Genomic DNA, 27,931 nt, shown 5'->3' on the forward strand with positions numbered 1-27,931 from the left:
AGAGGAGAGGAGAGGAGAGGAGAGGAGAGGAGAGGAGAAGAGAAGAGAAGAGAAGAGAGAAGAGAAGAGAAAAGAGAATGTGGCTGTTATCTGACATGAAATGTGGAGATTCTCTGAGGTCTGAAAACTAAGTGAAGTGTTGACTCTCACTTTCATATGATATCCCCAGCTACTCTACTGAGAGTAGACAGAGGTACAAGGGTTCAAGCAAGGGGACAGTTATGAAGCCACAGCCAAAGTTAGGTGACACACAAGGCTGGATTAAATGCACCAGAGGGATCAGAGGTATTATGAAGGAGATGGTCTCTCTGTGCCTCTCTGCTTTCTCTGGATGTTCTATAAGGAAAATATAACACCTTAGCAAAGAGAAGGATGTTTCAAAATATATATGTAACATGTTTTATATATAATGAGTTTTGTGTTTTGAGAAAATTCTAGGTTTAAATAGTAGGAGACATAGTAAAGGAAAGGGGTTTTTTTTGGTGTTTTTGTTTGTTTGTTTTTAATAGACTCTCCGATGTAAGCTGTTGCTTTGAGCCATCTCACTGAGTGTGTGTGTCTGCCCCACCCCTCTCTAGGATAAATGGACAACTAGTAGCTCTCAAAGTCATCCGCATGAATGCAGAGGAGGGAGTCCCTTTCACAGCCATCCGGGAAGGTAAGGACAGGAACACATGGACCCCAGACAGTGTTCTGATTATTCAGTCTATCCACTCAGCGTGCAGTCTCTCGTATCTCCAGAAGTGATAACTATAATTTCAAAGTTTGATTTTGTTACCAGTTTCCCAAGATTATTTACAGTATTATTTTATTATTTGGTTTTAAGATAGAGTTCAAAACTGCTGTCCATATTATGATTTCTATGCACACTTACTAAATGTTTTCCATATGTTTGGATTCATGCTAAAACCATGTCTATACAACTCAGAAACTCATTTAAAAGAGAAGTGTAATAGCATATTAATTCTTGGTGGGGATTTCCCTGATCATAGCTTGTTTTCCTGTCTCTGTTTTTCCTGCAATGCTTAGGGATTGAGCCAAGGGTCCAACACACAAACTTTTTTATTTATTTATTTATTTTTTGAGACAGGATCTCACTAAGTTTCCCAGGCAGGTCTTGAACTTTCAACCCTTCTGCTTTAGCCTCCTGGATAGAAGGCACATTCTTTAAGCATTTTCTTTCTCCCTCAGGGGCTGTCTCATTAATTTACTCTTTTTTTTTTAATGAGATAGGGGTTCAATAATTTGCCTAAGTTAGCCTCACATCTAGGCCTCTTGCCTCAGCCTCCTAAAAGCTGGGAGGACAGGGGTGCCTCACCAAACCCAGCTTCCTGTGGTTTCTGTGCATCCTGGGCAGCATTGTAAGGTAGTAAGTAGATTGAAGATTGCATCATCTGGCTGCTAGGTACCACTGCAGTGCGGTGATATTGGGTCAATTGCTTATCTAAGATTGAGCTGTTCAGTTGGGTGGGCATACCTTTAGTCCCAGCACTTGGGAGGCAGAGGGAGGCTGATCTCCATGAATTTGAGGCCAGCCTGGTCTACAGACTAGTTCTAGGATAGCCAGAGCTGCACAGAGAAACCCTGTCTCATTTTTTTTTTAAAGTGGCTGATAATAGCACATAGTTCACAGAGCTGTTAAGAAGATCAAATGAGAGTACGTAACAGTCTCTTTTCAGGGTTCAATGAATAGTTACTGCTATTATTTTGTTCTTGATTATTATTTTATTTTATTATTTTTGGGTCATATTTTACTGACCAGTGAGACAATTTATACCACAGTGTTTAACACTAACATCTTATAGATTTAAAACTAATATAGCAAAATTAAAGAATACAATTTATCAATATTTTACTTGAGGCTTGCTTGCTTGCTTGCTTGCTTGCTTGCATGAGATAGTGTCTCCAGAGAGCCCAGACTGGCCCCAACTCATTGTGTAAACCAGGATGTTCTTTTGTTTTGTTTTGTTTTAGATATTTTCTTCATTTACATTTCGAACTCTACCCTGAAAGTTCCCTATACCCTCCCCCCAACCCCCCAACCCCCCGCCCTGCTCCACAACCCACCCACTCCTGCTTCCTGGCTCTGGCTTTCTCCTGTACTGGGGCATATAATCTTCGCAAGACCAAGGGCCTCTCCTCCCATTGATGGCCGATTAGGCCACCCTCTGATACATATGCAAGTAGAAACACAGCTCTGGGGGGGTACTGGTTAGTTCATAATGTTGTTCCTCCTATAGGGTTGCAGACCCCTTTAGCTCCTTGGGTACTTTCTCTAGCTCCTTCATTAGGGGCCCTGTGTTCCATCCAATAGATGATTGTGAGCATCCACTCTATATTTGCCAGGCACTGGCATAGCCTCACAAGAGATAGCTATATCAGGGTCCTGTCAGTAAAATCTTTCTGGCATATGCAATAGTGTCTGGGTTTGATGCTTGTATATGGGATGGATCCCTGGGTGGGGCAGTCTCTGAATGGTCCTTCCTTCTGTCTCAGCTCTGAACTTTGTCTCTGTAACTCCTTACATGGGTATTTTCTCCCATTCTAAGAAGAAACGAAGTATCCACACTTTGGTCTTCCTTCTTCTTGAGTTTCATGTGTTTTGCAAATTATATCTTGGGTATTCTAAGTTTCTGGGCTAATATTCACTTATCAATGAGTGCATATTATGTGTTCTTTTGTGATTGGGTTACCTCACTCAGGATGATATCCTCCAGATCCAATCATTTGCCTAAGAATTTCATAAATTCATTGTTTTTAATTGCTGAGTAGTACTCCACTGTGTAAATGTACCACATTTTCTGTATCCATTCCTCTGTTGAGGCACATCTGAGTTCTTTCCAGCTTCTGGCTATTATAAACAAGGTTGCTATGAACATAGTGGAGCATATGTTCTTATTACAAGTTGGAGCATCTTCTGGTACATGCCCAGGAGAGGTATTGCTGGATCTTCTGGTAGTACTATGTCCAATTTTCTGAGGAACCGCCAGACTGATTTCCAGAGTGGCTGTACCAGTTTGCAATCCCGCCAACAATGAAGGAGTGTTCCTCTTCCTCCACATCCTCTCCAGCATCTGCTCGCACCTGAATTTTTGATCTTAGCCATTCTGACTGGTGTGAGGTGGAATCTCAGGGTTGTTTTGATTTGCATTTCCCTGATGATTAAGGATGTTGAACATTTTTTTCAGGTACTTCTTAGCCATTTGGTATTCCTCAGGTGAGAATTCTTTGTTTAGCTCTGTTCCCCATTTTTTAATAGGGTTATTTGATTTTCTGGAGTCCATCTTGAGTTCTTTATATATATTAAATATTAGTCCCCTATCTGATTTAGGATTGGTAAAAATCCTTTCCCAATTTGTTGGTGGCCTTTTTGTCTTATTGACAGTGTCTTTTGTCTTACAGAAGCTTTGCAATTTTATGAGGTCCCATTTGTCAATTCTCAATCTTACAGCACAAGCCATTGCTCTTCTGTTCAGAAATTTTTCCTCTGTGCCCATATCTTTGAGGCTTTTTACCACTTTCTCCTCTATAAGTTTCAGTGTCTCTCGTTTTTTGTGGAGTTCCTTGATCCACCTAGACTTGAGCTTTGTACAAGGAGATAAGAATGGATCAATTCGCATTCTTCTACATGATAACCGCTAGTTGTGCCAGCACCATTTGTTGAAAATGCTGTCTTTTTTCCACTGGATTGTTTTAGCTCCCTTGTCAAAAATCAAGTGACCAGAGGTGTGTGGGTTCATTTCTAGGTCTTCAATTCCACTGAGCTACCTGTTTGTCACTGTACCAGTACCACGCAGTTTTTACCACATTTGCTCTGTAGTACAGCTTGAGGTCAGGCATGGTGATTCCACCAGAGGTTCTAAACCAGGATGCTCTTGAACTCTTGCTCTCCCTGCTGATCCCTCCCAAGGGCTATGATTATAGCTGCAGCACCACACTCAGTTACCCTGCTGGGAGTCGGATCCAAGGCCTCAAGCTAGCTAGGACTTTTGTTACTGTTCTGGTGTGGTGATTAAAATACCCTGACAAAAGGCAGCTTAAGGAAGAAAGAGTTTATCTGGTCCACAGTTCCAAAGGGATAAGAGTCCATCGCAGCAGGGGGTTGGGACAGGCAGAGCAGCAAAGGCAGCAGGAACAGGAAGCTAAAAGATGGCACCTTCAACCACGTGCACAAACCGGAAGTGAGCGATGCTGTGCGCTCTTAAAACTGAGCCTGCAGCGAGAGAGTTTCTCCAGCAAAACTGCTCTGTCCCCAAATAATTACACCCACTGGAAACCAAATATTCAAATGCCAGTGCCTATGCGGTACACTTCTCTTTCAAACCACAACACTAGGCAAGCACTCTTAGCAACTGAGCTAAATCCCCACCCCACGAGAGCCGTTTGAATGATGGGATTATTATTCGTTTCTGAAAAAAAAACTCTCAAAGATATGACTCTTCCTCAGCCTTACTTTATTCGTCTTAGTTATTTATCTTCCCTTCTTTACTGCGTATATAATATATGCAAAAGGATAGTGCTGAATGTTTGAGAAATGAGCAGAGAACGCCCCATTCTTCATTCTGTGTTTTCAGCCTTAACAGAGCAGACAGTCCAGATATTAAGTGTATAGAGGCTGTTGCAAACAGAATGAGTCAGACTTGCTGTGGCTAATGGAGGCAGGTTTTAGACTGAACTTAGAAGACTGGGTTATCCAAGCAGGCTTTACAAAACAATTCTGAAAATGAGTTTATAATTCAATTTGATGCCATTTTCAAAAGTCTCGGAAGCCCCTGGGAAACATTTTACATTTAAATCGAAAGGCCAAAGGCTATCAGTGTAAGTGGGGACTCGTCCTGGTGGGATCAGGTGCAATCTAGGGGAACACATGGTTTTAAGCATTTAAACAAGATGGAAGCTGTACTCACTAGTATACTTATTAGTGGTCCAAATGAGACAGATGTGTGGATAGGCAAAAGAGTATTTCTGAACACACACACACACACATGCCCGCCCGTCACCAGACTAGAGGAGGCTCTCTGGGTGCTGGCTCCCCTTATTCCCTGGGCATCAGCTTTTGTGAGCCTGAGTTCATTGACGGCTTGCACTGGGCTTTGCTGCTATTTTCCCCAGAGCTAAGTTCTCCAACTCCGCATCTGGCAGTTACAGTGAAACGTGTTTTGCAGCAGGTTTTGCTAACAGATGTTCTCGGCCGACTCAAAGCCCCCGGGTGTGTGTTGTTCTATATGCACGGCCATTCTCGCATTTCGTGTCCGCTGAGCGCTGCCTCTCACACAGGTGTTCACAATTACAGTTAGCATTCCTATGTGGACTTCCTCGGTTTGTTTTATGGGACTGGCCCTTATTGAAAGCTTTGCTTGTATGATATGAAAAAAACCACAAAAGGATTTTGACACATCGGAGGTGGTTTGACTTCCAGTTTCCAACAATGACTGCTTCTTTTTCCTCCTGGGTAAAAAGCTTGCAGCCTTGAAAGCAAGGCCTCAGTAAGAACTTTGGCACGGGCTCATTTTTCCCTGGTTAAGATCTGGATGCCCAGGAGACCAGAGAGTTGGAGGTTAAATGGGAAGGGCTGGGAAGCAAGATAAGAACAGCTGGAGTTCATTAGTTAAAATCCAGGGTCATTAGCTGAAAAGGCAACCAAAAGCCATGTGCAGGGAAACTCAGAGTAAGACAGCCTTGAAGCAGGAATTTTTTCCCTGAGAAATCTGCTTGCTCTGAGGGTGTGGCAGCCTAGAGCTTAGAGAGTGAGATTCTGCTATTTGGACAGTCTCTCCAGGTAGAATGCATGTTTGTTTTCACATGATCTTTACCTATCATATCACGAAATTAACAAAAGTCTGAGCAACAACATTACGGGAAACTCTTACGGAGCGAGCATTCATGCACCCTTGAACACCTCTAGAGGAATGATGTCGTATGGCCAAACTTTCAAACAATATCTGATTCAAGCCAACACTCAGAACTTTGTGTGCATTCACACTGCAATGTGTGCTGGGTGTCTGAGATGGCCAGACACTCTGCTGACTACTAGGTATGCAACAGCACACAGATCCCTGTTTCTCCCTGATACTGAGGGTCAAAGCCAAGGCCAAACACAGGCTATTTGCTTGGCCCTCTTTTGCATTTTTTATTTTGAGACAGGGTCCCACTGAGTTGTCCAGGCTGGCCTTGAACTCACTTGTAGCCCAGGCTGTGTTTGATCTCACAACCTTCCTGCCTTGGTCTCCTGAGGTAGGTGGAATTACAGGCCCAGGCTATTGGTATCCTCATCCTTTTGCTAATTAAAAGATGAAAGAGCTGGATATGATGATACAAACTTGTCATCTCAGCACTCAGGAGGCAGAGGCAGGAGGATCACTCCAAGTTCAAGGCCAGCATAGTCTGCATAGCCACTTCTAGGCAAACCAGCGCTACATGGTGAATCCCTATATCAAACAAGGCAAAATGGAAAAGTAAAAAAAAGATAAAAAGATCAGAGATTTTTGTAGCAATTTAAGAGAGTCCTTTATTATTGATTCAGAATCACATTTCAAATGTTTATTTTTACAACTGGGAGAAAATATTTTGAGTAAGTTGATTTTTTTATGGATTTTATATGAATGTACCTTAGTTTCATTGAATTCTATATTGACATTCTAGGAATGGACCTTAAATAAATTTCTTAAAAAACAGCCAGCTTTTGGTTTGAACCTAGGACCTTCATCTTGTCTACTTTGTTTCCTTAAGAGAGTCGGGCATATGACAGGCCTCCCCGCACCACAGTCTCTGTTAACCCTTTATACCAACCCCTGGAAGTACGAAGTGGTGGTGTTGTAGAAATGAAGGGGCCCGAGCCTCAGAGAGGCTGAGTGACTTGTCTGAGGTCACAAATCTAGTCAGCGTGTTTGGGTATGACTCAAGTCTGTTATATTTAAATTCTCCCTGCTCTGCAACATAAAACTGCACAGGCTTGCAATGTTTAAGCATCTCCTTCAGCAAGAGTAAAAGTGGGAACTAGAAAGCCGCTCTCTGGTGCTCTCTGTGTAAAAATGGGGGCAAACTCAGAAGTAACTCTCCAGAAAAAAGTGTGATCGTGTGTGTGTGTGTGTGTGTGTGTGTGTGTGTGTGTGTGCGCCTGACCGTGCTCAATAACTCAAACGCTCATCCTACAGAACCCTTAATGGTGGCATTTAAATGAGAAACAGTTGCCTCTGAAGTCCTTTTAGGATCACTGTAAAGTAATTACTCCTAATCCATTTGTGAGAAAATTCACTAAAAAGAGGTTCAGGAACCTTGCTGGGGTCATCTAATAAGATCAACAAAGAGTCTGATTAATATCTCAAGTCAGCTATTAGCACAGATGGAAGAGGGCAGGCCCGGCTGACAGGAGTCTGATCACATCAAGAATATAACATATTCAGCTCATACTTACAGCCCTATGAGAAATAACCCCAGGGTAACGGCATATGAGAGGGATATTTTTAAATTTAAAATTATGATCATTATTGTTGTTATTATTATTAATGTATGTGTGTATGTCTGTGTGTGCACGCATATGCACACAGACATAAGCTGTGCCACCTTGCCTATGTGGAGGTCAGAAGACAACCATGTACAGTCAATTCTCTTTGCCAGTGGAGTCTAGGGATAGAACTCACCAGACTTGTGTGGCAAGCACCGTTGTCCACCGAGCTATCTCACCGGCCTTTAAAGAGTTATATTAGCACATATCGACTGTACATAATTATTAATTTTATTATGTATTATTATTATTATTATGGTCACAGTTTTGTTCTTGTATCTATTTTGATCATATTCACCCCATCAGTATTTCTCTACTACCTCCACTTTCTGTCATTTTGTGGGAAGTGAACAAATGAGTTAATTAAGGTCACTTACAGGAATATGAACAAATTAGCAGTGGCTATAGCAGGGAACAGATGCCTTTGTCCCTTAGGAACTGTTAATTACTTGTAGTTCCTCAGGGAGGTATGGGGACTTGTGAGCTCCTCTCCTCCACAATGGGATGTTGGTAGGCCCAGTGTCTTGCAGGCTGTCATAGTGACTGAGAGTTTCATGGCAACGGCTGTGTCATCCCCTGAAGATACCGTTCCACAACACTTCCAGCTTTTACAGTATTTCCATTCTTTCATGTTCTCTGGGCCTTTGAGAGGATAATGCAGATGTTTTATTTAAGGATGAACATTCAGGTAGGCATTTATTCTTAGCACTTTGACCAGTTATAAGTCTCTTCAGTAACTATTGCCCAGCAAACGCACAAAAAGAGAAGTGTCTCTGATCAAAGCTGCCACCACTATTAATCTATGGACATAGAAATATTCAAAGGCAATTTAACAGGCATGTTGTGTTCACTTAGCAAAACAACAGTAGCTTTCCTCCTAGGACCTGAGCCACAGACTTCTGCTGGGGTTTATAGTACCAGTTATGGATTCCTTTCTTTGGATCGGGCTTCAAGTTTCAGCATGAAGTGGTTGGATACGCACCCCCCCCCCAAGGGACATCACTGTCACACCAGAGGACACAATGTGATGGGGGTTTAACTTCCAAAGAAATCAGAACTACTCATTTGCCTTTACCAAGCATTTCTCCAGGTCATACTGTTTCTTGGGATTCATAACTTGACTCCCTATCTTGCTTTGTGACTCTTCAGCCAGAGAAACTGTAACATACGGAATTGTACATCTTTTGTTGTTCAGTGTCTAATGGAGTTGGGATGGACTCCATTATTGACTCCTGCATAGACTCATTAGAAGTGGCCTAGTCTTTATTGATTCACATTTATTGAGCCCCACATGCCAGGCTTGGGTTGGTGCTGGAAATGCAAAGTCAGGAGGTGGGGTGGGTCAATCTGTGTCTTTAAGCAGCCTATACACTTGAGAAAGCTTCAGTTACCAGGGTTACCAGGATATACAGATATACTCTAGGACTTTGGGAGACAGACTTGCTTTATCTGTGACTATTATGTCTCACATCTTTTGCTAAATTAAGTAGAACAGTATAGAGTAACATCAAAATACCATGAACCACTGTGCTGGCAAAAATCAATTTTCCTAAAAAATCATTCTGCAGATCATAATGAAAAAGATAAAACCAATAAGTTAAATATTGTATGACATTGCGAGATATTTCCCTGAATTATTAAATATCTCACATATTATATCTAAATGTGATATGTTTTAATATATTAGTTAATATTTCATTAATTACATAAGTATAACTAATATTAAATGTCACATTTAATAATATTTAATATATTAACAAATTAAAGTACATTATATTATAGCTAAATATATTAGCTATCTTTTATGTTGACTAAAGATCAACACTGACCATTTTGCTTTGGAATGTTTTATCATCTTTCTTTATTTTCTGGTGTTTTTATGATTAACCAAATGAATGTACATGAAATTCTTACAGCAATGGCTGGTATCTTTTTTTTTTTTTTGTTTTGTTTTTTTGTTTTTTTCGAGACAGGGTTTCTCTGTGTAGCCCTGGCTGTCCTGGCACTCACTTTGTAGACCAGGCTGGCCTCGAACTCAGAAATCCACCTGCCTCTGCCTCCCGAGTGCTGGGATTAAAGGCGTGCGCCACCACGCCTGGCCTGGCTGGTATCTTAAATAGCCTAGGAGTGCTAGCTGTTGTCACTGTTACTATCCTCGTAGTCACCTTATTTTAGGAACAGGATACAGCTCAGTGGAAGACACCCTCAAGGCTCTAGGTTGATCTGAACATGTAACCCTATTGTGACTCATCTACACCCCCAATTTATCTCTATGTCTTTTCTTTGAAGAAAACAAAAGTAAGTACTCTGACATGCAGGACATTTGTTTGGCTTCTTTTGAGACAAGGTCTCATGTAGCCTAGACTGGCCTTGACCTTGCTGCACAGCTGAGGATGACCTTGAACTCCCACTCTTCCTACCTAGATACATCTCGGAGGTGCTGGGATTATAAGCATGAGTCACCACATCCATATTACTTGGTAGGTGTGAATGTGAAAACAACCTTCCCAGAATCCTCATGCTGGTTTTCATATCTTTCCTCTTTCCCAGTTGACTTTTGTAACCTTAATCTTCAGATCAGATCCCGTATCCTTCCCTGGTGACCTCAAAAGTAGAAGAAAGAAAGGCCTTTTCTCCCTGAGTTTCCTTCTTATACATACCTGGATGCTAGGGCACATTAGACCCTCTGGTGTGTGGACCCAACTAGGTACCAGTAATTCCATGAGCTAAAGACTTAAACCATTACCTGCTTTTTATGCAAATCCCCTATTTACTAGGTAAAATTCCATTTCCATATAGATTTTCAGTATCCTTAGGCGTTGGCAAAGCAATGGTAAACATGAGCAGGAGATAGAACAGTTTGTGATCTAGGTGGGGAAGGTACCTAAGAGGACCAAGGAGCCAAAGCGTCTCCAACAGAAACACTACTACTGACTCAACACATGTGAATGATGCTGTGGAAGACATGAGCACAAAACTGATATTAACATTCCCGGCCCTGTCCTAATAAGTACCTAGGATCCAATGAGCAGAAAAGGCAAGAGTGGCTGCTCTCCATGGAGCAAAGGGGAGAGCGACAACCAGCACAGATGTGTGTGTGTGTGTGTGTGTATAAGTATTTATCTGTTTGGTGGCAGGCACTGATCAGTATGATGGAGGGGAGTAAACAGAGGTGAGGAATAGAGGATCACTGGGATGTGTGAGGCAGAAAGCTGTCATTTCATCTGCAATGAGTGGACAGGGAAGCCCATCAGTTAGGTGAACAGTTTGAGCAGAGTCCTAAAGGTGAGGGAGAAAGCATGAAAACAGGGGAGAAAAGAATTGTGGGTGGAGGAAATGACAGTCACAGTACAGGGGGAGGGGTAGCGAGGGGCAGGGATGAGGGGGTATGTTTGAAAATGAAAGTGTTTGAGGAACAGTTAAGAGGCCATTGTGGCCAGAGCAAGGGGGAGAGAATGGGAGGAGGTGAGAGCTAGGGAAGGGCATAGAGCAGGGAAGGGAGTTGACCATCTTCAGGCCTTGGGGTTTCATTGAGTGAGATGAGAGCTCACTGTGGGGGAATCAGAAGAGATTTGCTTTGATTTTTACTGGAAAGAATCACAGTTTCAGACTGTTCCAGAAGGAAGAGTCAGCAGGACAGAGAAATGAGGAGACTACTTGGGGTGCTTTTGCTAGATACCAGCATGGCCCAGCCCAGGACAGTGGTCAACCACCCAGAAAAAAGGTGTGTGTGGGGGGGGCTCTGATGTGTTTTGCAGAATTGACAGTAGATTTTCAGGTGGGTGGGTGGAGGGTATAAGAGGGAAGCTGAGAGGGACTGCTGTTTGCATGAGCTCTAAACTACATAAAAGGCGTAAAAGGTACAAATCGCTCTAGCTCACTTCTGCAAATGTATGGCGAACTGAAGATTAGACTGTTGATACAAATAAGTTCACAACAGAAATGAGCAGAGGGTACTTTCCCCTTTCCTGCAAAACCATATTATTGAGAAAACGACAAAAGACTGAAGCCCGTGGTTGTCAGCAGTCTGTTTCGCCCTTGTACGTGTTCTTTGAGTGTCTTAGCATTTCGACTGATAAAATGTGCCACCGTAACTTTTAAAGTAAGCCGGAGGAGTTTTAGTAATACAGTTATGTAAGAACAAAATTACTTTAAAAATGAAATTAAAACCGGGTATGTTAGCAGGTATCTGCAATCCAAAAACTTGGAGACCGAGGCAGGAGAATCACTACAAGTCTGAGGCCAGCCTGGTCTCCACGTTTGAGTTCCAGGACAACCAGGGTTGCAGAGAGATCTGGTCTTGAAATAAATACGTAAATAGTAAACTAATTAGTTAAACTATTTTAATATTCTTAGCAATTTGTTTTTGCATTTCCTTTGGAGGAGGATGTGATTTTGTGTGTAGTGTTAAGGATCAAAGCCAAGGCCCTGGGCAGACCAGGTAGGCACTGAGCTACGCCTGTGGATGCTTTGTCTGGTATACACGTGCGTGTAGAGAAACAGAAAGTTATGATGAGATGATTCATACATAAAAATGCACATGTTCTCAACTGATGGTCAGAAGTCATTGCTATAAATCTGGGAGGTATTGAAAACTCTAGCAGAAACGTACCAAAAATAAGATTTTATGACTGGGAGTGGGGTTTTTATAGGCATGAGTGAAAGGAGGGCGGGAAACTGGTGTGTGGTATTAACTGTCATTTGCATCTTGGTAACGTTTGCCATTCACCAAAGGTTTTAGGAATTGGGTCTGAGTCAACTCATAAGAACCCTGTGAAATGAAGTCAGGAAAGACGGCCTCTCTCTCCATAGGGTGGGAAATTCTCCAAAGCTCACTGAGAGAGAGTGTGTCTCACAGGCAGCTCTCCCTAAGACCCTCAGTAAAGATGCTTGATAAAGGAAGAGCTCACTCTTGGTGAAGGGGCTGGCTGAGGTGGTGGTGTGGCATCCAAAAGACAGGCACTCTATGCATGTGTAGATGTCAGGCTGGGCCCAGAGACATTAAACAGGTGCAGTGAAACTGGTCTTCATTCTTAGAAATTAACTCACAGTTAAAAGTGAAATTTTAACTCACAGTTAAAAGTGAAATAATACATTTTTGTCCATAAGGACTCTGTGGGCACAGCTCAGAAGAGCACAGTAGACTTGCTGGCACAGCAGAACTCCTTCAAATGGGAGAGTGGCTCGCCCCAAACTGACTTGGTTTTTTGAGACCAGGTCTTTCTGACTAGCTCTGGCTGTCCTGGAACTTACTATGTAGACCAGGCTAGCCTCCAATTCACAAGATCTGTCTTTGCCTCTTGAGTGCTGGGACTTTTAAAAAGGACTAAGAGTAGTGGCTATTTTAACAACCACAGGTTTGCACAGCATTGTCAATGCCACGACTAAGACATCTGGTAAGCCAAACTGGTTTCTCTGTCTTAATGTTTCGTGTGTGTGTGTGAAATAAAGTATGTGTGTATGTGTGTCTGTGTGTGCCAGAGAGTGTGTATGTGTGTGTGATAGGAGCATGTATGTCCATGTGTGTATGTTTCTCTGTGTGTGTCTGTGTGTCTATGTGGTGCTGAGGACAGAACCCCTGGCCTCCTGCATACGAGGCAAGTGTTCTATCACTGAGCTACACCCCAGCTCAGCTCTGTCTTCCTTTTATGCCCAGGATGTTGTCGGCAGGTGTTGGTAATCTGGCTCAGCAGCTCCAAGGAAAATCCCACACAGTGGAAAGGAAAGCAGCTCTCTCCTAATGGGGCCAGCCAGCGGAGGAGGGCTGTCCTTGTACACTTCTAGGTCACATGGCAGCTCTTGGGTAAAGGCAGGGTAGTGCAACTAGAAAGGAATGGACTAAGAAGTGTTGGCTTTCTGAGGACAGTAATGGAGTTCCAACTAGAGGGGAGATTGACCATCAGGAAGCAAAACCAATAACAAGCACAACAGGTCAGGTTCCTGAGGGAATAGGTGTGTTTCCAGATGGCAGAGCTGCATGTATGTGCACACACTTGTGCTTGTACAAGTGTGATTAGGTGTGTGGAGGCCAGAGGTTGGGGGCAGGTGTTTTCCTCAGTGGCTTCTCTACCTTATTTGTTGACCCAGGGCCTTTCACTGAACCTGGGGCATACTGATTGCTAGACTGTCCCACAAGCCTTTGCCTTATCCTCCCCACTGCTGGGATTATAGCACTGCCACAGCCAGCTTTACTGGAGTTCTTTGGATCCAACCTCAAGCACTCATGCTTGTAGGATAAGCAGGGACCCACTGAGCCACCTCCACAACTTGGAGTGTGTTTGTTCTTAACCTTGTAGAGCTCTATAGTAGGAAGGAGAGGGGCAGAAGAGCCATCAGGTAGAAATGTAGGCACAGAGTCAGAACCTGGATTGTCAGGATTTTTTTCTTTTGTGTACGCTATTTTTCTTTCTTTTTTTTTTTAAATTAATTATTATTTGTTTTGTTTTGTTTTGTTTTCCGAGACAGGGTTTCTCTGTATAGCCCTGGCTGTCCTGGAACTCACTTTGTAGACCAGGCTGGCCTCAGAAATCCGTCTGCCTCTGCCTCCTGAGTGCTGGGATTAAAGGCGTGAGCTATCATGCCTGGCTTAATTATTGTTTTTAGTTAGAGGACAAAATAATGGGTTTCAACACACATGTACACATACCACATGGAACACACATAAAAACATACATACGCATGCATGCATACATACATACACGTATTTGTTATGTGTGTGCTATGCGGTGCGTGTTCACGTGTGCTCTTGGTTCCACAAGTGGCCTGAAGTTGAGCTGCCCTCCTTGATCACACCTACGTTATTTAGGGAGGCAGAGTCTCTCACTGACCCCATGTTAGCTGAGTCAGCTAGTCTGTGTAGGTGGCTTGCTCCAGAGATCCCGTTTGCCCTCCTCCTGGGTTTTAGGTGGGCTGCTGCTCCAACCTGGTTTTTCTGCGGTGCTGGTTATCTGAGTCAGTCCACATACTTGTGTGGCAAGCACTTTACCCACTGAGCCATCTCCCCAGCCCTCCATGCGTTTAACTCTTCCCTCTGAGAGAGAGAGAGAGAGAGAGAGAGAGAGAGAGAGAGAGAGAGAATATGTGATGTGTCCTCCGCTCCTGTACTCTGTCTGGTCCTCCTTTTCGCTCCCTTCGGAGTTCTTCCCCTTTATATTCCTGCTTCTACTTTTATGTCCTAAATATACACGTACATTGATGTTTGTGATTTGAGTTTTATACAGTTCCATTCTTTTAAGTCTTTTGTTTGTTTGTTTCTGGGACAGGGTCTCACTGTGTAACCCAAGCTGCCCTTGAATTTGCAGAGACCATCCAGCCTCAGTCCTGTGATCACTGGCATTAGAGGCGTGATCCATTGTGTACCAGACATTGCCTTAGCTCTAAGGACACTATAGTCTTCATGCTGAGACTTTTCATCTCTTTAAGCCTGTTTTGTTTTCATCCTTCTCAAGTCATGTTTATTCCATCTCTCTGGAACTCCCAAAGACAGCCTTCCTTGGCCTTTTGTGGCAATCTCTTCCCCTTTAATTGGATGCTTTTATGGGGTAACAATGGGGGCAGGTCACTGGTAAGAAGCCTTAAGCTGAATCCCCAGCACCAACAAGTAAATAAATAAGTAGCTACTTCTAGAAGCCTAACAATGACCTGTAAGTAGTAGGCAAGAGACTGCTGTCAGCGCTACTACACTCCAAGGCTTCCCAAGCTCAGAGTTCCCTTTCAAGCTTGGTTTCCATAGAGGAGGATTGCAATATTCCATCAAGAAGTCCTTCCTGCTGCACAGGTTACTGTGGATCCCACGCTCCTGTCCTGCCTCCCACAGACATTGTCCATTAGCTTCCTTGGCCCCTGGCTGGACTTGACATTTTAGAGCCTGGCCACTTGTTACAAACTCCTGCTCTACGGGGTGAATCAGCCATTTTCCTGCTCCTCTAATGGTCTGTGTATCTCTGATCCCATGTTTCTATAGCTCTGAATCTGGGATGGTGAGAATCTCAGAGGAGAGCTTCACAAAGTGCCCAGAGGGCTCTGAGGAAATGGATTAGGTGGATGGAAGTGGTGTTGGCAACCATCAAGCTGGTCAGAGAGGGCAGTTGTGGAAATGCAGTGGGTCACCATTTTTAAAATAATAAAGGTCTGTTGTCATTTCAAATATTCTTCCAGAAAAGATTCATTCCCAGGAGTAAAATCCTATGACTATTTGATTTGAAATGTTAAAAATATATATAAACATTGGTTAATAGGTTCAAAGAGCCACAGTCACTCTCAGTGATTGATGTAATATCTTGTTTAAATCTTTCTAGCGTCTCTCCTGAAGGGCTTGAAGCACGCCAATATTGTCCTCTTGCATGACATTGTTCACACCAAAGAGACTCTGACATTCGTATTTGAATACATGGTGAGTTCTCCAGACTCTTAGAGCACACGGCGGGGAGCCAGGGGGGGGGGGGGAGCCTGGTGCTTGTATAATGAATCTGTTAATATTTTATGGCATGATAAAACTTTCATTACGGGGTGGAAGGTATGATGGATCACTGATGTGCTAAGTGTGCCCTGGCCGCTCTCGCAGGCAGTCAGTTGGACCTCTTTACCTGGATTTTGCCTGTCCTGTCCCCCTCGCCACCAGCAGCAAACTAGGATTGTGCATTTGCTTTCTCAGAAAACGTGGCGCTTTTTAAAGGCTATTTTCATTGCTAATAGAGCCTGAACTGTTTCTTTGACTTAACGAATAAATATACAACACAAGATATTTAAAGACCAGATATAAGCTTACTAAAGAGTAACTCAACTTGTATTTTGGAAAGGAAAAAAAAAAAAAGATTCAAACGAAGAGAAAGAAATCCTGAGGTAAGTGTATTTGACATGCCTTCAAGGACGCTTGGAAAGAGAAAATTTGCTTTGCTGTGTGCTGTATGCCAGTCACTCAAATGGGCGTCTCTGCCAAGAAACAGGTTCCCTGCACCAGCAGCCAACTAGAAAGATAGTATATTTGATCTTAACAATGAGATATCAGCAGAACCTGGCTATCTTCCTTTTACACTTTACTCTAAAATATCCATATTTTTGTTGTACTTCCTCACTGACTTCTGTCCCTTCTTTCTCTGCTGGTTTGTTTAGCATACCGACCTGGCCCAGTACATGTCTCAGCATCCTGGAGGGCTTCATCCTCACAATGTCAGGGTGAGTACTTTAAGAGTCATGCTACCTGGCCTGCCCACAGCAGAAGCATCTGCAGACAGACAACTATGCCAATAACAGAGGAGGGAACCGGGTGAGGTGGTTTACACCTTTAATCCCAATGCCCTGGAGACTGACACAAAAGGATTATTGTGAATTCAAGGCCAGTCTGGCCTTTGTAGTGAATTCTAGACTGCCTAGACAATAGTGTGAGACTCTGTCTCACAACAACCTGGGATTATAGATGGCTGTGAGCTGCAGGGTAGGGGTTGGGAGTCTTCTACAAGAGCGGTCAGTGCTCATAAGCATGAAGCTACCTCGTGGGCATCACCACCCTTCTGGTTTAAAATGGCAGTACTTACCAGTTCCCGGAGAGGAATGGAGGGCAGCAGACGCTTTGACTGATTCAGAAGTGGAGTTTTGCCTGCCATGTGGAAAGAATGACCAGTGGGACAGGGGTGTGCAAGAATCTGACAAGAGAAGTTAACATGATGATACTGGCAACTAGACTGGGTCTAGCCTCAGGTCACTGTGTGAAGATGAGCAAGGTGCTAAGGGGGATCGTGGACTGCTTGAGGAATTAGAGATGGATTTTGAGGCTTGAGTAACTCACACAGCAGACCCGGGAATGTCCAGAAGGATAAAGACACAGAGGCTATAGTTCCTACCCTTACAGCAAAATGAGATGAGGAGACATCCTGACACTATTACATTGCTTTAAAGAAAGGCTAGTAAGGGTCTGGTATCGTGGAAGGCTCAGTAGTTAAGAGCACTGGTTGCTCCTACAGAGGACCTGGGTTTGGTTCCCAGGACCCATATGGTAGCTGAGAACCACCTGTAACTCCAGGATCTTCTGCCCTCTTCTGGTGTCCATGGGCACTGTATGCAGGTGGTACACGGTCAAAAAACATGCAGGCAATACATTCATACACATAAAATAAAACTAAAAAACTTTAAATTTCTGATAAAAAGTAAGACCTGGTCCTGTGGCAATGCAAAGAAGTAAGGGTTGCCTTGTGTGTTCAATATTTTTATTGCATCTGATTTATTCGTTTTGTGTGTGGTGGGGGAATACACACATGCCATGGCACAGAGATGCAGGTCAGGACAGCTTACGGGAGTTGGTTCTGTCCTGCCACTATATAGGTCACGGGAATTGAACTTGGGTCACCAGGCTTGACAGCAAGCTTCTAGCTGGGGGGTAGAGTTGGGGGAGGGGAATAACATGTGTGGGCAATAAAAGTTTTATGAGGAAGAAGAGACTAGAAGCAGGGATCCCAGTTGGAAATTGCTGGGTGTGCACTAGCCTGGTGCTTGTCAAACCCAGTGAGGAGATGACTGGCTGGGGGTCGGGTTTGGTACGTCCAGGATCAAGTCTAGATGAGTTTCTGGCATTATCCACAGCGATGCAGCGGTGGATCAACTCTGAGCGGCAGGGAGGTTAAGGACCTCCAAAACCTAAAGTACAGTAGCCATGGCAGAAGTGTAAGGGGATGTAGAAGAGTAAGAAAGGCTCAGTGAGGGTTTGGTGACCAGGGCATGAAGAGGGAAGGGGCGGGTGGGCAAGCACGGTTGATTGCTGACCTTTATTGACCAGCAGAATTATATCAGAATCGACGAGAATGGGAGAAGTTGACCTGGAGAGGAAGAGGAGCAGCTTCATCATGTCCAGCAACTACTTGGGATAGACTCTCTGCAGGGAGATGAGCAGATGAGGAGGAGTCTGGGAGATGGAAGTTCAGATTTAGGCCTACTGGCCTGTGGGGTTAAGAGCACAGACTGAGAGCAGATGGTCGAATGAGCCCAAAGACAGGAGGACTCCTGGTAGGGTTCCTGTGCCTAGGCGTAAGAGAAATAGTCAACAAAAGCAAGCTGCTTGTAGAACTGTAAGATGTAAGTGTCTGTAAGGTTATAAGTGTCCTCACAGCCAAGGGCATCACAACTGTCAGAGGCGGTGTGACTGGAGACATAGCAGTACAGTTAGTTCCCATCTTTTAGGGCCTACCTCTTGGGTGAAACCAGCTCCTTGCATGCACACACATACATGCATTTGAGACAAGGTTTTGGTATGTAAGCCTGGCTATCTTGGAACTTACTCTGTAGCTCAGGCTAGCCTTGGACACGGAGATCCACCTGCCTCTGCTTCCCAAGTGCTGGGATTAAAGGCGTGCACCACCACCATTCAGCTGAATGGGATTTTCATTGATTACTGAGTTTCTGAAAGATCTTCCCTGCTCTATATTCATTCCTGATTTATTTGTTTGTTTGACAATTGAGGTTATAAAGTGGCTCTATAGGTATGCTTGAATAGTATTACAATTTGATGAGATAAGACCAGGTGCCACTAGGGCTTTTCAACACGGTTGGGATATATCCTTTTACTGTAAGTGAGCTTCCTGGTGACATTTCTGGAGAATTTTAGGTATACAGTTGGATAAGGATAAAGGCTCTAAGCAAATCTTCATTGTGTTGGAATTTTTGATTTTCAGCCAGTGAGAGGTTTCAATCAGACTCTGGATCAAGGCCTCCTATCTCTTCTCATGTCCCCAAAGTTGTCTCTGTCTTGGTATCCTGCTGCAACAAATATCATTAAAAATTATATTCTTTACTGCAAAGACTTTGGAAATTTGTTAGCAGAACATTAATAAATACAAAAATTGGGGGGGGAGGTGTCTATGGAAACAAAACACTAGTCTAAAGTAGGGGCAGAAATGAACTCCCTAGCCAGAAGCAGCCATGAAGGTACCCCAGAACTGAAGCTAAACAGTAAAATCTGAATTTGTTATTCACGGAATTAGAGGCAGTTAAAGATGAAACTCCAGGAAGTAGAAGCCACTGCATGAAAGGCCTGCTGTGTTGTGCTTCTTTGTATGGGACCCATCAAGGAGATTTATTTATTTATTTATTTATTTTCATACAAAATAAAGAACCCCATTGTGACATCTTTAGTAGCATATTGTTGTCATCCAATGGCATTAGGCAAGGAGAAAACAACTAGACTTTTCTTTTTGTATAGTTCTCTCTGGTAACAGTGTGGGGAAAGGATTGGAAGGAGGGGAAATTCTCGTGTGTGTGTGTGTGTGTGTGTGTGTGTGTGTGTGTGTGTGTAATATTCCCTTAACTTGACATCCACCTACATTCATCCACTATCACCTCCAACACCCACGCTGGCAGTCCCCTTCCTCTGCTGACTCTTAAATGCTGGGTTACAGCCTTGGCAGCGAGGCTGGTTAAGACAACAGTTACAGATGTGCAAGGATGTTGAGAAAGAGCCTGGGCCTGTGATCAATTAGCCAAAATTGATGGGTGAGGGAAGAGTCAGCAAGAATATCTCTGGCTTTGAGCAACAAGATGGATGGTGGTGGATTCAGCGAGGGAAGAACAGGAAGGAAATGGATTTGGGAGGGATACAGTGAATTACATTTTAGCTTGCTGAGTAAGGGCATTGTGGGATGTTTAAGTGAACTTCAGACTATGTGAGTCTGAAAGTCAAAAGAGATTCAGGGGCTGGGGAGATGGCTCCATGGGTAAAGTGCTTGCTGAAGGAGCATGAAGCACAAAGCTCTCCATTCAGATCCCCAGCCACCATTTAAAAGCCTGGCAAGGCGGTAGGCATCTGTAACAGGGGAACTGAAGGCATCCCGAATCCCTGGGGCTTGCTGGCCAGCCAGTCTAGCTGATATAATGAGGTTTAGGTTCAATGGGAGACCGTGCCTCAAAAGATAAAGTGGAGAGGCTGGTGGGTTAAAACACTTGCCATACAAGCTGAGGACCTGGGTTTGATCCTGGAACCCACTGTGGAGAAGAGAACAGTCTCCTGAGAGTTGTATTCTGATATACACAGGAGCACCATGACACACAAGCACCTGTGTATGTGCACACACTCGCGCGCACACACACACACACACACACACACATACATACATACAAGTTTTAAAAAGAAAAGTTTGATCTGGAGCTACAGATTTTGAAATGATCGCTATACAGTTGTTAGCTGAGGCCATCAGAGTTAAGGAGGCTAATGGAGAGCAGTGAGAAGAATTCTGGTAGTGGGCCAAGGACAGAGCCCCACGGCCACTAACCTACACACCATTAGCAGCAGCATCTATAAACAAGCAGCCAGAGAAATTGGTAGATGGAAACGATCAGAACATGGCAGAAGCAAGAAGAGAGAGAGAGAGAGAGAGAGAGAGAGAGAGAGAATGCAGTTTGTGTGGGCTTTTGAAACCTTTTGAAAGCCCACCCCTAGTGACACACTTCCTCCAACAAGGCCACACCTCCTAATCCTTTTAATATTTTGAAATTGTGCTATTCTCTGGTGGCTACACATTCAAATATATGAGCCTATGGGGGGCATTATTATTCAAAGCACCATACTTACTTTTTTTAGGACAAGACCTGTCACTGAACCTGGAACTCACGATTCAACCAGACTAGCTTGCTAGTGAGGATCCCATGAGCTCTGGGATCCTCTTGTCTCTGCCCGTCCAGCACTGAGATGGGTGCGGGCTGCCACACCCCAGCTGTCGTATGGATGGTGGAGCTCTAGACTCAGGTCCTTATGCTTGCACAGTAAGCACTTTGCTGACTCAGCCATCTTCCTAACGCCTTGTTTCTGATTCCTGATGAACAAGACTCAGGGATAGATACTTCAGAAATAGAGAACCATGGCCTTCTCTGTCCCGACTTGGTTAATCCTATTGTCATTGTGCTTTCTCTTTTGTTGTCTGCTCTGTTTTTTTTTTGTTTTGTTTTGTTTTGTTTTGTTTTTTAAAGATGGTGTCTTAATATGTAGGTTAATCCTCACACACACACATGTTATTCTCCTGCCTTAAACTCTCAAGTGCTAAGACTCCAGTTGTGGCTTTGAGGGACTTGTGTCCCAGATGGCACTAACTCAACAGAATTACTTCATCATGCCTGAACTCCGGGGTGTGGGAAGCTGCTCTAGAACCAGGAGCCAAGATCTAGCTTAGCATTAATTGCGAAAGCGCCTTCAGGTTTGGCTCTACTCTACATGTTGGAGGAAGAGACCGGCTTGAGGGGGTGGAAACATGAGTGGGAGGTGAGGTTTGGTAAGGCTAGAGTTTTAAGATGCTGTGAGATACCATACTTCAATACCCCCGGGGCTTTACCACTTACAAAAGCCAGGGGGAGCCCGAGGAGTCGGAGAGGAGAGGGACAGAACAGCAAGTAGGAGGAAGGTGACGGATTAGTGTACAGTGTCTACATCCGGGCACTCTGTTGGGCACTAAGCATCTCAGTGTCTGCGTGAGGTAACCGGCTCTCTTCCCTTCTGACACATACTAGATATTTTCCTCATTTCCAACTTTGAATTCAAGGGTTTTAAATAACTTATGAAGACAGTAAAATCCTTTATTTCTTTTCCTCATATTTAAAAACAAAACAAAAATCAATCACTTGTGTGCGCATATGGAGGCTGGCGTCAGAAGACAGCTCTGTGAAGTCGATCCTCTCCCTCCACCTGGATGTGGCTTCTGGGTGCTGAGCAGAGGGTTCAAGGCTTACATAGAGGATACCTTTACCTACTGAGCCACCTCACCCTCTCCTTCATTCTCCTCCCCTTTTTACATACATTGATGTTTTGCTTGCATGTGTATCTGTGTAAAGGTGCCAAATCCTCTGGAACTGGAGTGACAGGCAGTTGCAAGCTGCCATGTGGGTGCTGGGAATCGAACCCGGGTCTTCTGGAAGAGCAACAGCACTCTTAACCCCTGAGCCAAGTTCCCAGCTCTGCTTTATTTCTTAATGCCATTTAAAATTGATTTCCCAGTTGTGTCTCCTGGTATTAAAGCTTTAAATGGGTTTGTATCAGAGCCTGAAAAAAAACAAAGCAATTGTAATCCAGACTGTGATTTCCAGGTCAACTTTGACCTGACATGCCAAGTTCATCTGTGGGAAAAAAAAAAAAAAGTTATCTTTCACATCTTAATTAATACAAGTGCTCCTAAGGAGACCTCAAGATTTCACTTTAGATGTTTAGGGATGGGCATCTCCTTCAGTATCAAGGAAATAAGGTGGCAGGAAAAGCCAGAATTTTTTGTTTGAGATGCAGTCTACTTGAAATACCCCACCTTTCTCAACAATTCTAAAAAAATTCTCTCTCTCTCTCTCTCTCTCTCTCTCTCTCTCTCTCTCTCTCTCTCACACACACACACACACACACACACACACACACACACACATCTCTCAGGAGACACTTTCACTATATTCTTTTAGAGGAGTGTTTTTGATTTACAACGCACAGTGGCTCAAATGTCCTTAGGTATGGTGTTCATTTCTTCCAGCTTTTCATGTTTCAACTTCTGCGGGGCCTGGCATACATCCACCACCAGCGTGTTCTCCACAGGGACCTGAAACCTCAGAACCTGCTCCTCAGTCACCTGGGAGAGCTCAAACTGGCTGATTTTGGTGAGTCGCCCCTCAGGTCTCCTCGGGCCTGTGAACAATGAATCTTCTGTACGCGCTTGCTCCAGGCATCAGTTAGGCTTGCCCTTTGAAAGCCAGAGCCCAAGAATGGGATGCTGTGTGTGGCTGTCAAACTGACAGACAGGAAATATGAGGCAAGAAGGAGGGAGAGTGTGGGAGTCTCTTGGAATTCCATTAAGACTCATCTAGCCAGAGGCCTAAAATAGGTCCTCATACCATCCCAATGTCACGTTTGTTGTAGTGACGTCTGTGGAGTAGACTGTACTTAGGACATGTCTCTATATCTAAGTGGATAATGGCAACTCTGTCAGAACAGATCACTATCCTAGGATGGCAGAACAGAGAAGTTGACCTGAGAATGTAGCATGACCTCCTGCATAAATGGAAATGACACTTGTTCTGTACCCTTAAATGTCAACATCAGCTTGACTACATTCCTCTATAACTGTCTTTCCATTTTAGCATATACTGTAGTTTATATCCACAGACATGTAATACAGAAATTCATAAACATATAATATATGTAAATACTTATATGTGATTTTAGATTTTATTCTTCATTAGCAGGTAGTTGAGAGTCTATGTTTGCTTATCATTATATTCGTAGTGTAATACTAAATGTTCAGTACTACATTTTTTTAAAGATGGGATTTCACTATGTAGCCCTGGTTGACCTAAAACCCACTGTGTAGACCCAGGCTTGGCCTTAAACTAGCAGCAATCCTCCTGGCTCTGTCTCCCAAGTGCAGAGATTACAAGTATGTACCACCACACTGGACTGACACATGGGGTCTAGTGAGGTTTTTTTGTTTGGTTTGGTCTTTGGTGTTTGTTTGTTTGTTTGTTTGTTTTAGACACTGGGCTTTGTGTATGCTAGGAAACTGCTCTACCACTGGGCTGCCTCCCCAGCTCTGACACATTGGTTCTCATGAGACAAGAAACCAGGCTTCTTTGTTGGAGGATAACAAATGACATCCAGAGGATTTTGCTTTGCAGTGATGGCTCATCCCAACACATGCGCATTAAGCAGCTAGCCATTTACCAACTCTCCACACGATAACTCCTCTCGTAAGGTTTCCCCAGCTGTGGGTGCTGCTGTTCTGGGAGATGGAACACTGACTTACACTCTTGTTTTGCAGAGAAGCACTTGAGAGGAAGTGACCTCAGTCTACTGACTTGGACCAACAGTCCTCTCTCTTTCTACTAAACTGGTAGAGAGTATCCTAGACTACAGAAATGTAAAGCAGACACATTCATCCTGAACCATATTATTTCACTGCTACTGTAGAGACCCACAGTATAGTGGTATAGTGCTCTAGAAACAACCTTACTCACCAGAGCAGTCAAAGCTGTCATGGGAGCCCCATAGTGTCATTGTCCAGTTTTCATCTGTCATGTGGTTCCACCATCCTACAGATATTGCTCAGATATTTCAGCATAGCTGTCACCCCAGCTCATCATAGCTCAGAGGAAAGAGAAGGACCTGGACGTTCATTCAACATCACCTCCATTCATAGCAAGTGGGCAAGAACTTAGTTGACTGATCATTCTTGGCTGCCTCATCTAGTTACAGAGCAGGTCGAAGCTAAGAAATCTTCTTGCTGCAATATACATAAACCTCAGGCTAGTTGAGTGCTTCTGGTGAGAGCACCCACCATTGGCCTGTTACCCTTCAGGTTGTTTGTTCTGCCATTTACACACTCCTTGGTATGTCAGTCACCATGCCTCCCCAAAAGACCCAGGATAATGGGTGCTATCTTCATTCTCTTTGGACAGGTCTTGCTCGAGCCAAGTCCATTCCTAGCCAGACATACTCTTCAGAAGTGGTGACACTCTGGTACCGGCCACCTGACGCTTTGCTGGGAGCCACTGAGTACTCCTCTGAGCTAGACATATGGTAAGATCTAGTGCCCCCAAAATGAAGATGTCCATCGGTGGTCGCCTTGCCGCCTGTGTTCATCTTAACAACTACACTCATGGATAATCATTGTTTGTGCATTGAAATGCTGAAGCATCAGTTACTTTGCAATACACAAAGCCTTACTTGAATTCTGGGCTTTAACTGTTAAAGAAGCAATGGTCCAAAGAGGACTTGCCCAAGGCGCCTTCTGTCCCCAGTGCTCTCTCATTATACCGCATACTCCTTCTAGCTTTCCTGTTATCAGAGGACAGGAAGCCAGTTCTCTTTTCACCGTGGGGGTCCTGGGGAATCAAACTCAAGCTGCCAGGCTTAGCAACAGGCTCTTTTACCCATGGAGCCATCTGCCAGACCCATTAGCTTCTAGAGCTATCCAGTTATATGAGGACCACATTAGATGTGTAGTGACCTCACAGGCCTAGCCAACTCCTCAAAGGTAATAAAATATTCCAAGGCTTTATAGAAACATGGTTTCTATTTTAAAAAAATCAATAATAGTGTTTTTGTCTTCAAAATTTTATTTTCGAAGTCCAGCTGTTATTTGATTTGAATGTGACAAAAATAGTATTTTCTTTTTATTTGGGTAACCGAAGAGTTTTTAAAAATTGATTAAATATAATTACATCATTTCTCCCTTCCCTTTTCTCATTCCAACCCCACTTATGTCTCTCTCCTCACCCCCTCACATATTCATGGCCTCCTTTTCTTTAATTGTTCTTACAAATATGTAAGAACATACTGATTATATATGTATATATATATGTATGTGTGTGTATGTCTGTGTCTGTCTCTGTATGTCTGTATGTGTATGTATCTTATATATGTATATATATATATTGAATATACAGCTTAGATATATAATATTCATCTACATATATATCTTAAATATGTAAATACAAGCTGCTGAGTTCATTCAATATCACCTGTATGTATATGATTTCAGGGCTGACCACTTGGTATTGGATAACCAATTAGGGGTTTGATCCCAGGGGAAGGCTAATTTTTCAGCTCTGGGCACCATTTCTTAGCCACCTGTAGTTCCTTGTCTAAGGGGTGGGCCCTGTGAAACTTGCTCCTTCCGTGTTAACGTCCCTGTTGGTGTTCTTGTTTGGATCTTGCTTAAGCAGCCATATTATTGAAGTGCCGTGAGGTAAAGCTTCATTGTCGTTTCTGGGAGATGCGAGCGAGCTCCCAGCAGACTTCTGGTCCTCGGTTTTTACAGTGTCTCCGCCCCTCTTTCTCCTGCTGCCTGGGCTTCCGGTGTAGGAGCTGGGTTGTAGGTGGGGATAGGCACCCTTGATCTGCTGGACTCTTCAGCTTTACCGTTGTTGGTCTGTCTGTCTGTCTGTCTGTCTGTCTGTCTGTCTGTCGCAAAGAGAAGCTTCTTCGATGAGGGACAAGAGCTACAGTTCTTTGTGGATATAAGGATACATTTTTAGAATGCAGGTAAGCATTGGGCTGCTTTAATAAGACGAGGTTGGTAGTTTCTCCTCTAAGACCCATGACCTCACGAGGCTCAGTAGTTGGCTAGGTTTTCAGTGTGAGGCGTGACTTCCTTCCTGTTAAGCAGGCCCTAAGTCCAATGAGAGAGCTGTTGGTTGTTGCCAAAAGATGCATGGCACTATGGCACCCACAGCTTGGCCTGGTAGTCATTGTTTTGGATCACAGGTCTCTCAGCTGGGTAGGACTGTCCTTGCCTCCCTCCCTTAGCAGCCTGCAGAGCACCTTCCTGTACTGAAACAGCTCCTCTTCATGGGAGGAAGCTTTCAGAGCAGACCCAGCTCAAATCCTCTCACTCCAGTGTCTGCAGTGTAAGTCAACAATAGATTTTTTTTTTAATTAAGCAGGTAATTTTTAAGCAGGATTACACTTTCAGATTTCTCAAAGAATTAAGAAATGAAGACCTTTCCCCCAAGAGTAATTAGTTGCAGGCTTCTGGGACTGAGCGCCATTTCTAGAGCAGTCACTGCTACTCAACTGCTCTGGGCTGCCAGCCTCACTGTTCTGCAGGCTCAACTTCAAAGGCCTTCAGAGCCAGGCTGTGCTCCTAATGATGCCTTCCAGCTTGTGTTTCCCAGGCAGTAGGGGACCTTCTACCCATCAATTTGAAACCTTGTTTTATTATAGAATATTTAACACATACACACACACATGGGTCATTTTGTCATACTTATGGTAATGTCTATAGAATCTTTGTTGTCACAGCTGGTGGAAGGGAAGGTAGAGACACTAGGAATGCTGCTTAGTGTCCTGTACGGCAAAGACAGCTCCCAAGGAAAACAATTACCCAGCACAAAAGTCAGTGATGTCACCCAGAGAGCACCGAGGCAGTGATGTCACACAGAGAGCACTGAGGCAGTGATGTCATACAGAGAGCACCGAGGCAGCTTCAGAAGCATCGCACGCCCTCAGCACCGCCTACGATGGCCGCATCAGTCAGTACTGTCCTACAGTCATGTGTACCTTCCTTTCCTGCCAGCCTGCCCACTGTGGAAGGGGAATCTACCTGAACTTTATGTTAGTTTTCAGTCGTCAAACCCTTTCCCCCGTTAGAAACAATACTTTTCTGTTTTGTTTATATTCTTTAAACTATTTTGTCTTTGCCTAGTTTTGATCTTTTAAGAGTAATTTTTAAAAGTTACATTTACTTATTTGTTTATTTACTTACTTACTTATTTGGGGGCCAGAGATGAGTACAACAGCTCAAATATGAGGTGAGGAAAACTTGCAGGAGTTAGTTCTCTTCTACTGTTTGGGTCATTCAGATCAAATGCAGGTCATTGGGCTTAGCAGCAAGTACCTTTAGCAGGTTAGCCAACCGTGCCAGGCTTAATCTCTCTCTCTCTCTCTTTCTCTCTCTCTCTCTCTCTCTCTCTCTCTCTCTCTCT

At 43.7% G+C, this 27,931-nt stretch overlaps 1 protein-coding gene across 2 annotated transcripts in view; it reads left to right on the forward strand.

Annotated features, from left to right (window-relative positions):
• Cdk15 (cyclin dependent kinase 15) overlaps positions 1 to 27,931 on the forward strand; it is a 92,345-nt gene that overhangs the window by 7,887 nt on the left and 56,527 nt on the right. For both annotated transcript variants that reach the window (XM_021169327.2, XM_021169401.2), the window contains exons 4-8: positions 579 to 658; positions 15,802 to 15,896; positions 16,616 to 16,678; positions 22,984 to 23,107; positions 24,902 to 25,022. In XM_021169327.2, coding sequence (XP_021024986.1) covers positions 579 to 658; positions 15,802 to 15,896; positions 16,616 to 16,678; positions 22,984 to 23,107; positions 24,902 to 25,022 — 483 coding nt within the window. The remainder of the gene's footprint in view (positions 1 to 578; positions 659 to 15,801; positions 15,897 to 16,615; positions 16,679 to 22,983; positions 23,108 to 24,901; positions 25,023 to 27,931) is intronic.

Source organism: Mus caroli, chromosome 1 (assembly GCF_900094665.2).
Source record: "Mus caroli chromosome 1, CAROLI_EIJ_v1.1, whole genome shotgun sequence".
NCBI lineage: Eukaryota > Metazoa > Chordata > Mammalia > Rodentia > Muridae > Mus > Mus caroli.